The sequence below is a fragment of the Nyctereutes procyonoides genome, unplaced genomic scaffold, assembly GCF_905146905.1.
Source record: "Nyctereutes procyonoides isolate TBG_1078 unplaced genomic scaffold, NYPRO_anot_genome, whole genome shotgun sequence".
NCBI classification, from domain to species: domain Eukaryota; kingdom Metazoa; phylum Chordata; class Mammalia; order Carnivora; family Canidae; genus Nyctereutes; species Nyctereutes procyonoides.
Genome location: NW_026575034.1, coordinates 21,776,136 through 21,794,083, shown reverse-complemented (window position 1 = coordinate 21,794,083; position 17,948 = coordinate 21,776,136). Strand labels below are relative to the sequence as shown.

The following is a 17,948-nucleotide window of genomic DNA, read 5'->3' as shown; positions in this document are numbered from 1 at the left end:
TAAGTAGAGAGGTACACAAAATAGATAAAGGAGATTAAGAGTACACTTATCTTGATGAGCACTGAGAAATGTATAGCATTGTTGAATCATTATATTGTACATCTGAAACTAATATAACACTATTAGTTATACTTGAATCAAAAAATAAAATTATTCAAACAGAAAAAACATAGGGAGATTTTAAATTATGCTTTTCCTTAAAAACAAAACACTTCCAGGGCACCTGGATGGCTCAGTCAGTTGAGTTTCTGCCTTAGGTCTAGGTCATGATCCCAGGGTCCTCCGGGGTCCAGCCCTGAATCAGGTCTGTCTGCTCACCCAGGAGTGTGCGTCTCCTTTTTCCTCTTTCTGCCACTCCATCTACTTGTACACACACTCTCTCTCTCTGTCAAATAAATAATAAATAAATAAATAAATAAATAAATAAATAAATAAATAAATAAATAAAATATTAAAAAAATAAATAAAACAACCCCCCAAACACTATCAAAAGGCTTTCTTTAAAGAGAAATCTATCCTAAAAGGTAGACATTTAAATACATTTATGACTGAATGTAATAAGAGCTTAGCTCCATCAAAGCCAGATTAGCTAAATGATATGATTTCAAAACTTTTCCCAAATTACATTGCTGGATTTGACTGATCTCAGACTGACTTGGGATTTATGGCTCTAGGGAACTGGCTTTCTCTCCACAAGGCAGGCCCCTGAGTTTCTCTCTGTTGATTATAAAATCCTTAAGTCCACCTGCAATGCCCATACTCCATCTATGTTTATCCTGAAGTCCACTACTTGAGACAAGCCAAGTGCAGCACCCCCATAGTAAGTACATATCTAGGGGCAGAGCCAGTCTTTTCATCTTCTGCAGAGATTTTGGGATGCCTTCTTTAGAAGAGAAGTGCAACTGCATCATAATCTCCAGTGACCCAATAGAAATCATGAGGTGCACTTTGCCAAATCAACTTAGATTGTGGAAAATTTTACCAAACTTGGTAGGACAAAAATACCCTAATATGTAAAAAAAAAATCACAGGAATTTATGTTAATACTGATATTCTTTAGAATGATATTCACTGTTTTGTCAATTCTCTTTTATTAGATACTTCACGTCTTTACAATTCTTCAGAAAATTTTCCAAAACCAAAATTTAGTTGGCTGTTTCAGAAGTTGTCAACACATTACACAGTTGTCTTCCAAATAATTTTTCATGTTTTAAAAAGTTTTTTCTTAAAATTTCTGGTATTTCAATCTAGATGATTTTATTTTGATTTTTTTTTCTTTACTAACACATTAGCCTCTGGATCTCCAGTATATTGATGAATGCAAACTGAGGTAGTGGGCACCACTGTCTTGTTGATTTAAATAACTTGTCTTTGAATCTTGCTAGATAATACTTGCCATATTCCTTTTTAAATAGCTATTACATTTTCGATAGATGATAGATAGATGATAGATAGATAGATGATAGATGGATGGATAGATAGATAGATAGATAGATAGATGATAGATGGATGATAGATAGATGATAGACAGGTAAAATCAAATACTTCTCTGACACAACTAACCTATACTTCTCTGACATACTGACTTCTGGGTGTATGTCTAGACAAATAAAAAATAGTGTCTCAAAGACATATTTATACATCCATGTATAATAGCAGCATTATTCACAATAGCTAAAATATAGAAGTAACCCAAAGGAACACCGACCAGTGAATGGATAGCAAAATGTGGTGTGTGTGTGCGCGCGCTCATGTGTGTGAGTATGTGCAGAATGGGATATTAAAAGAGGAGATTCTGAAATGTGCTATAATATGGATGGACTTGAGAACATTATACTGAATGAAATAAGCGTTCACAAAAAGACAAAGACTCTAAAATTCCACTTAAATGAGATATTTAGTAGTCAAAAATTATAAATACAAAAAGGGTGGTGGCTAGAAGTTGGGGGGAGGAGAGAATAGAGAGTTATTGTTTAATAGTTATAGAATTTAAGTTTCATAAGATGGAAGGAGTTATGGGAATGGATAGTGGTTGATCACAATAGGAATGCATCTAATGTCATTGAACTGTGCATTTTAAAATGGTTAAGATAATAAATTTGTTATTTGGGTTTTACCACAACAAAAAAATGAAGAGAAGGTACAGGCTATATATTCTCTGTCCCCATACATACATTTTTAAAATAATATTTTAACGTAGTGAATTATAGCTAATATATTTCTAATGCTAAGTTATATTTGGTACATATATCTATTTTTACATGCTGCATAGATTTTCAAATATTTGAAATTTCTAATCAAAATAGTCCTAAAACATTTCTTTTTGAAATGTGTTTGCCAGTTTGAAACTGTCTTAGTTAAGCTGTTAGAAGGTTTTCCTCTTTTTATTATTCCTCGAATAACTACGTAGGATAATAATTATATCTTCTAAGAAGTAAATTTTGTTTTAAGATTTAATTTAAGAGTTAATATTAAATCCTCTGTCAAATTCTTCTGGTATTTTACACATTTTTAACTTCTGTTTCAAATTATTTATCTGTTTAGTCAATATACTTTTATTCTCCTTAAGATACTGTACAGTTTCAGGGATACCTGAGTGGCTCAGTCAGGGTTCTGGGATCCAGCCCAACATGGTTTTCCTCACTCAGCAGGGAGTCTGCTTGTACCTCTGCCCCTCCCCTAGCTTGTGCTCTCTCTCTCCCTCCCAAATAATAAAATCTCAAAAAATATAATTTACAGTACCTAAATGTTTAATTTTGATTCATAAACTCACTATAACCTCTAATATTTTAAAATAATTTTTCCAAATGCCTAATCTCAACTTTTTGTTTTCAATTGAATAATATCTTAGATTGTGCCTATTTTTAAAATTTAAGTATAATTAATACAGAATTTTACATTAGTTTCAGATGTACAATATAGTGATTTGAAAAGACTGTATGCTATCCTTGCTCAACACAACTGTAGCTACTATCTGTCACCATACTTTACTATTACAGTACTATTGAATATATTCCCTGTGCTGTGCTTTTCATCTCTGTGACTTATTCATTCCATAACTGGAGGTTTGTATCTCCCAGTCTCCTTTACCCATTTTTTTGCTCATTATCTTATCCACAAAATTGTGCCTATTTTATGACTCTTTAAATATATCTTTCATTTTTTGAGAATTCTTATTTTTCTTATTCCACTACTGTGCTGCCTTACTTTTTATTGTTTTCTTTGTTAAATCTGAAGTTAGTTACTATCATGACTTGTATTAATTGATTACTCTAATTCTTGTCTGTAATATGTGCATTTAAAGTTACAGATTTATTGAATGTTTACTAAACTTACAGATTAACATATTCCCAAAGTTTTAAGTTTCTCATTATTATTCTATTCTTTCTCTTTCACAACTTCAATTATTATATTTGAAATATTTATTGTTTAATACTATTACTAAGTCTTTCCAAATATATGCATCTCTTTTGTTTCTTTTACGGTCTGTGTGATACTTTTTGTTACTTCTCATTTAGGATCTAGAACATGACTGATATTGTGTGTTTAAAATGGTCTGTAATCTATTTTTTTCATGTAGGTTTATACATAAACTATTTGATACAAAATTGTTAATACTGATATAGATTTATATTATTGTAAATTTTGTTTGCATATTTGTTTCAAGAAATATATTTTAGGGCAGTCAGGTGGCTCAGTGGTTTAGAACTGCCTTCAGCCCAGGGCCTGATCCTGGAGTCCCGGGATCGAGTCCCACGTCAGGCTCCCTGCATGGAGCCTGCTTCTCCCTCTGCCTGTGTCTCTGTCTCTCTCTCTGTCTCTCATAAATAAATAAGCAAAATATTTAAAAAAAGAAATATATCTTACAATTTCTTGTCCATCTTAACTTTAAATTTGTAATTTTCTACTTGAAATTCTTTCAACTTAAGATTAGGTGTTTAGAATCAGATGAGTCACAAATATTATAATCTTATCAATTGTTCTATACCTCAGTATATAATTATTATTTTTAACTGCACTAAGTGCTCTAAAAATACATGGTACTGATTTATTAAATTGTTTTGTCTAAGAATACTGGATTCATTTTACACATTTGCTTTCCAACATTGTATTCTTAGTATCCCTTAGAAATAGTATGTAGTTTTTTTTAAAAAATTAATCTGAAAATGCCTTCTTTAATTGGCAAATGTACTCTATAATAATTATTGCATTTGTAGATGTAATATGAATTGTCTTTATGCTAATACACATTATTTTATTTTTTTGATTTTATTTTGGTTTTGACAAAATATCTGTTATTCTCTTCTAACCCTTTATTGTTTTGACATGATTCTCCCTTACTCTCATTCCTTTACATTCTTAACATACATTCATATGTTAATATATGTGTTGATAGCTCAGACTCCCTTATGAATAATGCAAGAATCATAGGCATATACGCTGTCTAATCCTCTTCTAATATTCATTCATATTACAAATATGTACTGAGTGTTTAAGTGCCAGGCTCTTGGAGTAAACCAATGTTATAAATGACACAAATACCATGCCTTTGCTTTCTGAGGGGATAGGTATATTGACTTAATGAACTAGAATATATATCTTTGATCCTTTAGAAAAGTTAGAAACTGTCTTTTAAGTAAAGCTGAAGCTATTCCATTGCTCTGAACTGATGAAGGAATCTCACTATTAGTACTGAAAATAGCATGCCCAAAGCTATTTCTCTTTTTAAGTGTGAGTATTAAGATACCAAAACACAGACACTAGAGCTTTTATCCTATATAGTATATCTTCAAACTATTATGGCATCAGTTTGCAATCTTAAAAATCTTAAATTTATCTTTTCATTTCATTCTCAGGCTTTTTTAATTTGAAATTTTGTATATTTATTGAAATATTGTATTTTCTTAATTAAAAATTCTTAGTTACATCTTAATTGATTTTCTTAGTTCATTATCTTATAAGGAATATAGGATGCCATTATCTGGATTAGATGAATATACCCACCAGACTGTATCAACATTACCTTTCTATATATAACTTTAATTCACAGTAATTTTTAAATATATTTTACATTGTATCCTTAATATATGAAATACTCAAGAAGAAATAGTTAATAGCACACGTTTTGAAGGAGCATACAATATAATCTGCCTTCATTTTAAAATTAAAATATTAATAAAATACTGTATCAAAAAGTGTCTTATAGGGAGAGTGATTTGATTTTATCAGAACTTCTCAGCAAAACATTGATCCCAAACTCATTAGATCGTCAGTTTTTGGGGTTTTTTTTTCACTTCTGCTTTATTAATTATAATGTGACTGTCTAGACTGTTTTTTTGTTGTTGTTTTTATTTATTTTATTTTATTTTATCCTTTTAAGATTTTATTTATTTATTCATGAGAGACACACACACACAAAGAGAGAGAGAGAGAGGGAGAGAGAGGTTGAGGCAGAGACACAGGCAGAGGGAGAAGCAGGCTCCATGCAGGGAGCCCAACGCGGGACTGGATCCCCTGGGCTCTCCAGGATCACACCCTGGGCTGAAGTCAGCGTTAAACTGCTAAGCCACCAGGGCTGCTCTTGTCTAGACTGTTTAAGCCATGTCCAAATAGGGGAAAGTTACACAGAACCAGAAAGAACAGACTTAAAAATACTGAGATTTCCAAACCATATTATTGCTTTCATAGTTGCAAGGATTTAGACAGCTAACCAGCATTTTGGACAACACTGTACTGTTTATAAAATTGACATACTAACTGATTAATGCTAACTGATCTGATGCATTTTAATAACAATTAAATAGTTCAGAAATAATCAAGTCTATGAATAAAGGAAGTTTATATGTATAAACATATATTCTATAACCTAATCTGTCATCTGAGAAGACTCAATGCTTGAAAGCCTCTATTCTGAGACTTGCATTTGGTCTACAAAGAAAACAATCCATTAGCAAAGTCAAACTTAAAGACCAGGCTATAATATCAGATGGTTTTCTTTTTGTCAAGCTTCCATGACTTATTATGGAATACAACATGATCCAGATTACTATAATGTTGTATTCTTCAACGATGAGACAGTAGAAATCTTATGAACTACCTTATAAAGTGTTTGTGATGATTAAATGACTTACAATATAAAATGCACAGTTCCAGTTTCATAATAATATCCCATAAATATTAGTAATGGAATGAGAATAATGAACATGAATCTCCCCTTCAGTATCATCAACCTAGGTAATTCCTTTTCAAATATTGTCTAAGTGTCTGTTAAACAAAGTAACTTCAAATATGTTTTTCTCTTAGTGAAGGATGTTCCAGGATCTTAGACATTCCAACATCTCTAAGTTCCAGGTCTCTGAGTTCATTCTGATGGGATTCCCAGGCATTCACACCTGGCAGCACTGGCTCTCCCTGCCCCTGGCACTACTTTACCTCTTAGCTCTCACTGCCAACATCCTTATCCTGATCATCATCAAACAAGAGGCCACACTGCACCAGCCTATGTACTATTTCTTGGGGATCCTGGCTGTGGTAGACATGGGACTGGCTACCACCATCATGCCCAAGATTTTGGCCATCTTATGGTTCAGTGCAAAGGCCATCAGTCTCCCTGAGTGCTTTGCTCAGATGTATGTCATACATTGTTTTGTGGCCATGGAATCAGGTATCTTTGTCTGCATGGCTATAGACAGATATGTAGCCATTTGCCAACCACTACGCTATCCATCAATAGTTACTGATTCTTTTGTCGTCAAGGCAACTGTGTTCATGGCACTCAGAAACAGTCTGGCCACCATCCCAGTGCCAGTGTTGGCTGCTCAGAGGCACTACTGTTCCAAGAACCAAATTGAGCATTGTCTATGCTCTAATCTTGGAGTCACTAGCTTATCCTGTGATGACAGGACCATCAACAGCATCTACCAGGTTCTTTTGGCCTGGACACTGATGGGGAGTGACCTGGGTTTGATTTTCTTATCATATGCTCTGATACTTCACTCAGTGCTGAAGCTGAACTCAGCAGAAGCTGCATCCAAAGCCCTAAGTACCTGTACTTCTCACCTCATTCTAATCCTGTTCTTCTACTCAGTTATTATAGTCATTTCCATCACCCACAGTGCAACAATGACTCTTCCCCTCATCCCAGTTCTGCTTAATGTACTACACAATGTTATTCCTCCTGCCCTTAACCCTATGGTATATGCACTCAAGAACAAGGACCTCAGACAGGGCTTCTATAAGGTTCTGAATCTGGACAACAAGGGTAACTAACACTGAGAATGGGCTCATTTAGATAATTCTCCTACATATGTTTAATTATATTTGCCAATCATGACACATGGCTGAAGATGTAAGAAACATATACACTGGCAAATTTTCAGTTAAGAATCTGTGGTGAAAATGAAACTTCAAAAACAGAAGTGAACTAATATTTGAAATTTTGGTTCTCAGGAAAGACCTTCATCATAGCACAATGATGTTGATTGTCTCAAGGAATCTATGGGAAAAGAATGGGGAATATGCAACTCACCGTCTTGCCAAGTTGCCCTGGCTAGAACTTTAGACAATATTTTGTAGGCATGATTTGAGCAGATATCTGCCAATATCTTCTTTTTAATTGGAGCATTTAATCCATGTACCTTAATTTGTTTACTGATAACATAGGACTTACTCCTGCCATTTGTCTTTTTGCTTTTTAATGTGTCATATCTTTTTAAATGGACAATGAATTGGAACAGACATTTTCTATAGAAGATGTACAATGGTGATCAACCACATGAAAAGATGCTCAACATCATTAGTCATTAGACAAATTCAATTAAAAAACACAAGATAGCACTCCATCCCCTAAACTGGCCTTAATTCTGTGTTATTGTAGTTGTTATTGAAGTATAATTAGCATACAGTGTTATATTAGTCTCAGGTATACAATATAATGATTCAATAATTTTATACATTGTTATAGATCTACCCCCTCTCTATTACCTTCCCTCTGGTAACAACCAATTTTTTCTACATACTTAAGAGTTTGTCTCCATTTTCTTTATTTGTTCATTTGTTTCTTAAATTCTTTATATAAGTGAAATCATATGGTATCTGTCATTCTCTGTCTGCCTTATTTCTCTTAGCATTATACCTTCTAAGTCCATCCATGTTGTTGAAAATGGAAAAATCACATTTTTTATGACAAGCAATATTTCATTGTATATATACACTACATTTTCTTCATCCATTCATCTATTGATAGGTACCTGGGTTGCTTCCATATCCTGGATATTGTAAATAATATTGCAAAAAAAACCCATAAAGGTATATATATATATATATATATATATATATATATATATATATTTGAATTTATATTTTCATTTTCATTGAGTCAATACCCAGTAGTGGAATTATGAATTATTTGGCAATTCTATTTTTAATTTTTTGAGGAACCTCCATACTGTTTTCCACAGTGACTGCACCAATTTGCATTCTTACCAGAGGTTTTCTTTTTCTCTTGTACTTCAAAAACTATAAAACACTGATGAAATAAATTGAAGGTAACACAAATAAATGGAAAGTTATTCCATATTTACAGATTGGAAGAACCAATATTGTTAAAATGTCCTTACTATTCAAAGCAATCTATACATTCAATCCAATGCCTATCAAAATACCAACATCTTTCAAAGAACTAGAATAAATAATTTGAAATTTTTAAAAGACAACAATAGACCCTGAATAACAAAGCCATCTTCAGAAAGAAGAACAAATCTAGAAGTATCATAATTCCAATTTCAGGATACAGTGAAAAGCTGTAGTAATCAAAACAGTATGGCACTGGCACAAGAATAAACATAGATCAATGGAACAGAATAGAGAACCCTAATTGTAACCTATATTTATATGGTCAGCTAATCTATGACAAAAGAGGCAAAATATTCAATGGGGAAAAGATAGTCTCTTCAACATATGGTACTGGGAAAACTACATAGCTACATGCAATGGAATAAAACTGGACCACTTTCTTACATCCTCCACACAATCAACTCAAAATGGATTAAAGACCTAGTTGTAAAAAAAAAAAAAAAAGACCTAGTTGTGAGACCTGAAAATATAAAACTTTTAGCAGAAAACTTAGGTAGTAATTTCTTTGAAATTGGCCTTAGCAACTTTTTTCTGTATATGTCTCCTCAAGAATGTAACAAAAACAAACAAATTGTTGGAACTATACCAAAATAAAACTCCTTTAAAGAATAAAGGACACATCAACAAAATAAAAAGGCAACCTATTGAATGGGAAAAGATATTTGTAAATGATATTTCCAAAAAGGGGTGAATATCCAAAGTATGAAAAGAACTTAAACAACTCAACACCAAAACAACACATATTCTGATCAAAAAATAACTTTAATTCTTTTTAACTAGCTAGTATTACTGCTAGTTAATCACACACTGCTTGTGGGAGTATAAAAATCATTTAGGAGATGTGAAAACGGTGAAAATTACTCAAAAAGTTGAACACAACTAGCATATGACTTAACAGTTCAACTCCTTAGTATATATCCAAAATAATTGAAAACACACATTCTAACAACTTGTATATGAATGTTCATAGTAGGGTTATTAGCCAAAAAATGGAAAGAACCCAAATGTTCATCAGCCGCCTAATGAATGAACAGGCTGAGGCATATTCATACAAGCCACAATTATTCACCCATAAAAAGAATGAAGAAATATTGATACATGCTATTTCAGAGATGAAATTTGAAAACATTATGCTACATGACAAAAGTCAAACACAAAAATTATATGTTTGTCAATACAATTTTAGGTGTTGTTTTTTTTTTTTTTAATTAAGTAGGCTCCATACCCAACATGAGGCTTGAACTCACAACCCTGAAATCAAGAGCCACTTGTTATACCAACTGAGCCAGTCAGGTGCCCCAAACGTTACACTTTTTATGATTACAGTTATTGAATGTTCAAAATAAGTAAGTCCATTGAATCAGAGAGCATAGTAGTTTTGCCAGGAGCAGGAGAGAAAGGGGAAAGGGGAATTACTGTTTGATGATTATTGAGTTTCCTTTTGAGATAATGGAAATGTTTTGGAATTATAAAGTGCTGATGAGAATGTACTAAAAGCCACCTGATTGTACATTTTCAAATGATTTAATTGAGTAATTTTATAGTATGTGAATTTCATTCCTCAAAAAAAACATTAAATGGAAAAAGTGCTAAAAATATCCTCTACATATATATTTGTTGCACCATTTCTAGCAACATTAAAGAAACATATATGTCTAAGAATAGGAAATGGTTTAAAAAGTGTGTGAATACATATTATGTAATGTTATTTCATCATAATATTACCAAATAATATTTGGGTTTTTTAAAAGATTTTATTTATTTATTCATGAGAGACACACAGAGAGAAAGAGAGAGACACAGGCAGAGGGAGAAGCAGGCTTCATGCAGGGAGCCCGATGTGGGGGTCTATACTGGGACTCCAGGATCACGCTTAACCACTGAGCCACCCAGGTGTCCCCTAAATAATCATATTTGAATGTGCTTCCTAGATGATGTACATTAAAAATGTCAGAATTTATCTTTTAATATGGTATTATCCAAGCTTTTTTCCAAAACACATATGGTAAAACTCTATTAAATGTATTAGAAGTTACCTCTACATATAGAATATGAGTTCTGTTTATTTATTCCAAACTCAGTTTTATTTTTTCAATCAAAAAACTATGTAGCCATGGCTCACTATCTAATAAAGGTCCTAGAAAAATAAAATCAGTTATTATGCTTTATTATTATTGCTTCATCACCATCATTATTAGTGTTTAAATTATTATTTATTACAGCTTCAAAATATCTTGTCCTAATATGCTGAGCCTGAATTTCTGCAATGCCATAATATTCATTATCAGCATCACTTGAAAGTGAAAATAAACAATTAAAGAAACCACAAATGTGAGTGATGGGGGTTGAAATTTTGTGAAACATTTTAAGTGCTTTCAGCTTGTGTCCTAAAGGCCTGAAACTAAGAGAAATGAAACTCTCAACAAATATTAAAATCAATAATTTTCATTAAAATTGTGTCACAGTTTCAGATGTAGTATTCAATAATTCATCAGTGGCATACAACTACATCTGAAACTGATGATAGACTATACATGACTAATTGAATTTAAATTTAAAAAATTTAAATAAAATTGTGTCATTCTCACCCCTCAATACATAATTTTTCACACACAAGGATACCAATATAGGTATGCTCATATTAAATTATTCTCTTATTTGTGCATTTCATAAGTGGTAAGAATGTAAAACCTATCCTCTTTTTCTCCCTCAGTAGAGGTTATCTTATATCTTATCTCCTATACCAGAGTCTATGTCTCTAATAGGGTGTAATATTCCTTTGGGATGTATAACACACATTTTTATTTAAAGATTCAGTTCAGTAGTACCGGCATCAGAGATTTAGAGGTTGAGGGTTGTGCATGTACATACATATAGAACCAGGACATTTTTGACCTGAATACCTGGACCAGATTTCATTCAGCTCACTGTCTGCTATCCAGAAATTAAGGTATTAAAGGACATAAAAAATGGGTCTACTGGCAGGACTTTTGTTGTTGTCAGTACTAAGATAAATTAGAGCCAGGCTTTTAGTGTATATTAACTGATTATTAAATGTTTAGAAACACAGGTTTGATTCCATCCACCCATTTGAAGGCATTTGCTTATTTCCTTAATTATCAGAGTTACCATTCACTGTAACTTTCTATCATGATTATTAATATCTATGTTATCTTCTAACCAAATAGAAATCACTGATTCTGTTGTAGCAGAAGTCAGGTATGAATCACCTCCATGACAAAAAAAAAAATGGAGAAGAGCTAGAGAATAGTTGTCAGTCATGGTCAGAGTACAATTCCTCTTTACCTGCCCTCCCATTGTCTTGTAATAAAAATCTTATTTGCTTTATCCATTACTAGAAATTTGATTTGTGACTGTTTTTTTCCATTCTAGATAGCAAAATCCACTTGGCGGAACCTCTGTCATATTGAGAGAACACCCTGGGTTGTAAAATAAGGACTATCCTGTGAGGAAACAAGCTAATTGTCTATGAGATTTAGGAATGAAAATAGCAGATGATAAAAATTTTTACCTTATTAAGCAGCTATATTTTTGTGTTAATGCTACTACCTCAATATACTTGTACAACTTGTACACTTGTATACTTAATTTTCCCTACATAAAAATTAAGCTATGTTTAGAAATCATTTAAAATTGTTATGGAAAAGATCTATAATTTGTGGTTATCACTATATTAGTTGGTATTAACTTGGATCTTTGAGAGTTTGGCAAATGTATTGAAAGTGGACCTAAATTTCTCATGTAATATTAGGACCATTATAGTAATCAACACCAGAACTATCAAAAGGAAACACATGGAACATAAATAGGATGTTTATCTCATAGAAAAAATCCATTCTTAAGAATGGAATACAAGTAATCTGAGACATATTTCTTAATCTCAATTTATGGTTATACATGTTTCAGCTAATTTTCTACTTTCTCTTGTTGCATGGAGTCAAGAATTGAATTAAATGATCCAATTTTAACATCTTGACAGTAACACTAATCAAATATTTATAAACAATACATTTAAAATCTCTCATATGCATAGTGATCAATTGCCTATGTGTGTGCAAATATATGTGTATATGTGTGCATATGAATTGTTGCAGTTTTGTGTCTTAATAATTTTTTAAAGAAACATGATAATAGGAGTCCCTGGGTGGCTCATGAAAATATAGCAGTGTATGAAAATATTAAGTAGAAATTTATCAGCCTCATAGAAAAACACTTGATGAAAATTTTGGTATGTAAGGAATCAAATTTTAATACTGTAAATCCCTATTATTCTTTGTCTATAATACAAATTATAAGGGTTTTGAGAGTCAAGCAATTATTAATTTCAATGCACATCAGGATTGTTATACAAAAATTAAGGATCAGCTAATGAGTTGCAATATATTTTAGTGAATTCCCCACTTTTGAATTTTCTACCATGGACTAATAAAGTGAAAAATATTATTTCAGAATTTCCTATTATTTTGTGAGTGGAAAACCATATCATACCTGGAAATGAAACATTTTATATGATCAGAATTATTTGCATTGTTTAAAGCATGTCATCTATTGTTTCTCAAAAGTGCTCTTGATTCAAAATTTGCTTAATTTGGTTTCTATTTTGTCTGATATTAATATTTCCTAACAGTTTTGTAGTATGTGTTTAGTGTGTTAGTGTGAATTTTGATAACCAAAAGTCTTTGTGCATACTTTGTGTATGGTTTGCTTTGTACATTTCATATAACTTTCAAAAATATTTTTTATTTATATTTCTGCATATATATACATATTTTTAAGAATTTATTTATTTATTCATAAGAGACACACACACAGAGAAGCAGAGAAATAGGCAGAGGAAGAAGCAGACTTCCCATGGAGAGCCCATTGTGGGACTTGATTCCAGGACCTCAGGATCATGACCTGAGCCAAATGAAGATGTTCAACCACTGAGCCACCCAGGTGCCCCTCTGCATATATTTTCATAGCATAAATTGGTGTTTACTATCACTGTTGGTTGTGACCCATATGTAGTACATGTTAATTAATTCCCTTTTATGATCCAATTCAAAATATTCATTTTACATGCTGCCTTATTTTTTTCTCTGCTTTTTTAAAATTTTTTTTGTTTTATCTCTTTTACGAGGGGTATTTTTTTGAAATTTGGGTTTTCTATTGATCTATGAAGCAGACATTATAGTTCTGTTTCCTCTAGTGGTTCGTTTCTACTCTCCAAAAAATAATATTTTGAGTACATATAAGAATGCTTAATATCTATTATGAAATTTGATTCATCTTTATATTAATCTTTTATTCACGCAAAAATACCTGTTTACACCTAGTATGTGTGCAACATCTTGCTAGACACTGCAAATACAAATATCAATACAATGTTCCAAATATTAAGGCTTTGGTTAAATTGTAGCTGATTCAAGAACATCAGTAAGTTTTTACAATACCGTGATGTTAAAATAGATATTGAACCATTGGCAAATGTATTCCTTTTTAAAAAATTTTATTTATTTGGGGAATATAAATAATAGTGAAAGGAAATATAAGGGAAGGGAGAAGAAATGTGTGGGAAATATCAGAAAGGGAGACAGAACATAAAGACTTCTAACTCTGAGAAACGAACTAGGGGTGGTGGAAGGGGAGGAGGGCGGGGGGGGGGTGAGTGGGTGACGGGCACTGGGGGGGACACTTGACGGGATGAGCACTGGGTGTTATTCTGTATGTTGGTAAATTTAACACCAATAAAAAATTAATTTATTTAAAAAAATAAATAAATAAAAATTTTATTTATTTATTCATGAGAGACACACAGAGAGAGAGAGGCAGAGACACAGGCAGAGAGAGAAGCAGGCTCGCTGAGGAGAGCTGATGTGAGACCCAATCCCAGGACTCTGGGATCAGCACCTGAGCCAAAGGCAGATGCTCAATTGCTGAGTCACCCAGGCGTCCCTGGCAAATGTATTCCTTACCTACAAAACCTGCCACTTTTCCAACTATGTCATATTGAGAACATTTAAAGGGTGGTTCTCTCTCTTCTCTCTGAGAGAAAGTTGAGTTCTCCTGAAGAAGGTGATGATCAAAGCTGAATTTGGTGGTGGGAGGAGACAAAATAGATCAGAAGGTTGCCCAATCACAAAGTGCGAATCTGGGTAGGAAAGAGCAAACAGGAATGGACTGGATGGCTTATGTCAGAATCCGAGTCATACTTTATGTTGAAGAGCATTTGTCTTTTCCTCTTTGAAAAATCTCCTCCGAAATGTAGCTTCATTGCCCCTTCTGTCCTCCTTCATGAGTCTGTGATGACCCCAGAATGATCTTCAAGGAGTATTCTTAATTAGTTTGCTTTGTGTGGCCTTGCTATTCTCGAAAAGTGTTGCTTTTTGAAGCATCGAATCTTTCATTCTTCAGTGAGAATAAAAATAAGAGGGGAATGTAGGGAAAGATTAACATGTACTATAAACGTGAATACATTAGCTGTGATATGGGCCAAGAATGAGACATCATAGGGAAGGAGAAGGTTGAACCCATTATTCATATTTAACTGTCAGACCCAGTGTCCTACTACTCAACTCCAAGAACAGTGGAAGGCCATCACATATTCCTCCAGGGAGTACATTTGTGGATTCTTTTCTAAAAAAAATTCTGTGAGTAAAGACCTATAGAGAAGGATTCAATCTAAGGATGTCAACAAAGCAAAAAGTCCTTATAGAGGACTCAAAGTCCTACTATTGGTGAGACTCAATCACCACTGGCACTTCAAGTCAGCTTCAAAGACTTTATTAATTGTGAATTAACAGTCAAAGATTGCAAGATATTTGACAAATAAATCCAAAGTTAAAGATAAAAAAGCAAGCCATAAAAATAAACAAATGAAAGTAATATATTTATATAAGTATAAGCAGTGTATAAAAAAGTATAAGTATAAAAAAACAAGTATAAGTATATACTTATATAAGTATAAGTAGTATATATATATACTGCTTATATTATATAAATATATATATATATATATATTTCTTCATTGTAAGCATAATGGACAGGTTTTTGTTTTGTGTGTGTGTTACAATGAATATTTTCATCAAGTCTATATATCTACACTGTTCCTCTACTAAAATTCTGAACAAATGATTTTTCTAATATCCTGTGTGCTTTTATCGAGTCCTTAAAGTTTCCAGTATTGAAAGGAAAGAAATAAGATATTGCACATAACTGATTAAAGTACATCATGAAAATTTGCTTCACCTTTCACATTAAAAAAAATGAAATCAAGGAATTTGCTTAGATATAAGGTAATAACTTACTAATTTGATATAAAAACATTTACCTCAAACTCATTTTATTTAAACATTCACTTTATTCATTATAGTGGGAGTATCTCCACATCTCCAAGACAAAAAAGTATGTTAAGAAGGGGAAACCAGAATCAACTGGATTGAAGAATACTGAGGTTCATGAAACATATTTCTCTTTATTATACTTACTTGAATTTGAGCAGGTTATTGACAATTCTGGGCATCAGTCTCCTCACTAAAAATCAAAACAAAACAAAACATACAAAAACAACAACAATGGGTATACTAACTAACCTCATATATTTTAATTAAAATTAAATACTATTCATGAATAGTTCAAACATTCTCATGTGCTTGAATAAAAACAGAGGTATATTCAATAATCTATATTCTGATTTGTGCCCTTAGTATCTCAATACATAAACATGTCTACTTTCATACTATAGCTTAGGTCTCTAAAGCATGTAATACCTTAGAAATCCAAACTGAAGAAGACAAGTTGTGATACCAGATCACTTTCCTCTTCTACAGGTTCCATGACTTGCTGGAGGGAAAATAATGAACAAGTTCCCAAAATATGAGAGGGATGTGTGTCCTGCCTTAGGGAGATTTTTGGATGATTGTCTAAGACAACATGTAGAATATGCTGCCATGGTTCGTGTTTAGCTATTAATGTCAAATAAATGTCAGTGCAGAAACATTAAGAACAGTAACTTTGATTTTTTTTCTCTTAGTGAAGGATGCTCCAGGATCTTAGACATTCCAACATCTCGAAGTCCCAAGTCTCTGAGTTCATTCTGTTGGGATTCCCAGGCATTCACACCTGGCAGCACTGGCTCTCCCTGCCCCTGGCACTACTTTACCTCTTAGCTCTCACTGCCAACATCCTTATCCTGATCATCATCAAACAAGAGGCCACACTGCACCAGCCTATGTACTATTTCTTGGGGATCCTGGCTGTGGTAGACATGGGACTGGCTACCACCATCATGCCCAAGATTTTGGCCATCTTATGGTTCAGTGCAAAGGCCATCAGTCTCCCTGAATGCTTTGCTCAGATGTATGTCATACATTATTTTGTGGGCATGGAGTCAGGTATCTTTGTCTGCATGGCTATAGACAGATATGCAGCCATTTGCCAACCACTACGTTATCCATCAATAGTTACTGATTCTTTTGTCGTCAAGGCAACTGTGTTCATGGCACTCAGAAACAGTCTGGCCACCATTCCAGTGCCAGTGTTGGCTGCTCAGAGGCACTACTGTTCCAAGAACCAAATTGAGCATTGTCTATGCTCTAATCTTGGAGTCACTAGCTTATCCTGTGATGACAGGACCATCAACAGCATCTACCAGGTTCTTTTGGCCTGGACACTGATGGGGAGTGACCTGGGTTTGATTTTCTTATCATATGCTCTGATACTTCACTCAGTGCTGAAGCTGAACTCAGCAGAAGCTGCATCCAAAGCCCTAAGTACCTGTACTTCTCACCTCATTCTAATCCTGTTCTTCTACACAGTTGTCATTGTTATTTCCATTACCCACAGTGCAACAATGACTCTTCCCCTCATCCCAGTTCTGCTTAATGTACTACACAATGTTATTCCTCCTGCCCTTAACCCTATGGTATATGCACTCAAGAACAAGGACCTCAGGCAGGGCTTCTATAAGGTTCTGAATCTGGACAACAAGGGTAACTAACACTGAGAATGGGCTCATTTAGATAATTCTCCTACATATGTTTAATTATATTTGCCAATCATTAAACATGGCTTATGAATTAAGGAACATATACACTGGCAACTTTTCAGTTAGTATAAGGAATCTGCGGTAAAAATGAAACTTCAAAAACGGGTGAAACCAACATTTGAAATTTTGGTACTCAGGAAATATCTTCATCATAACACAATGATACTAGGTATCTCAAGGAATCCAAGGGAAAGACAAATGGAAAATGAAATTCACTGTCTTACCTGGTTGCCCTGGCTAGGACTTTAGACAATTTTGAGTAGGC

The 17,948-nt window shown here is 33.2% G+C and overlaps 2 protein-coding genes across 2 annotated transcripts; both read left to right on the top strand.

Annotated features, from left to right (window-relative positions):
• Positions 1-6,309: 6,309 nt before the first annotated feature.
• LOC129504848 (putative olfactory receptor 56B2) lies at positions 6,310-7,269 on the top strand. Its single transcript, XM_055317728.1, has one exon. It carries the CDS (start codon positions 6,310-6,312, stop codon positions 7,267-7,269), a length of 960 nt encoding a protein of 319 aa, XP_055173703.1.
• A 9,406-nt stretch (positions 7,270-16,675) lies between these two features.
• Positions 16,676-17,635, top strand: LOC129504847 (putative olfactory receptor 56B2). The gene has a single exon (XM_055317727.1). The coding sequence runs from the start codon at positions 16,676-16,678 to the stop codon at positions 17,633-17,635; it is 960 nt and encodes a 319-aa protein (XP_055173702.1).
• The last annotated feature ends 313 nt before the right edge of the window (positions 17,636-17,948 follow it).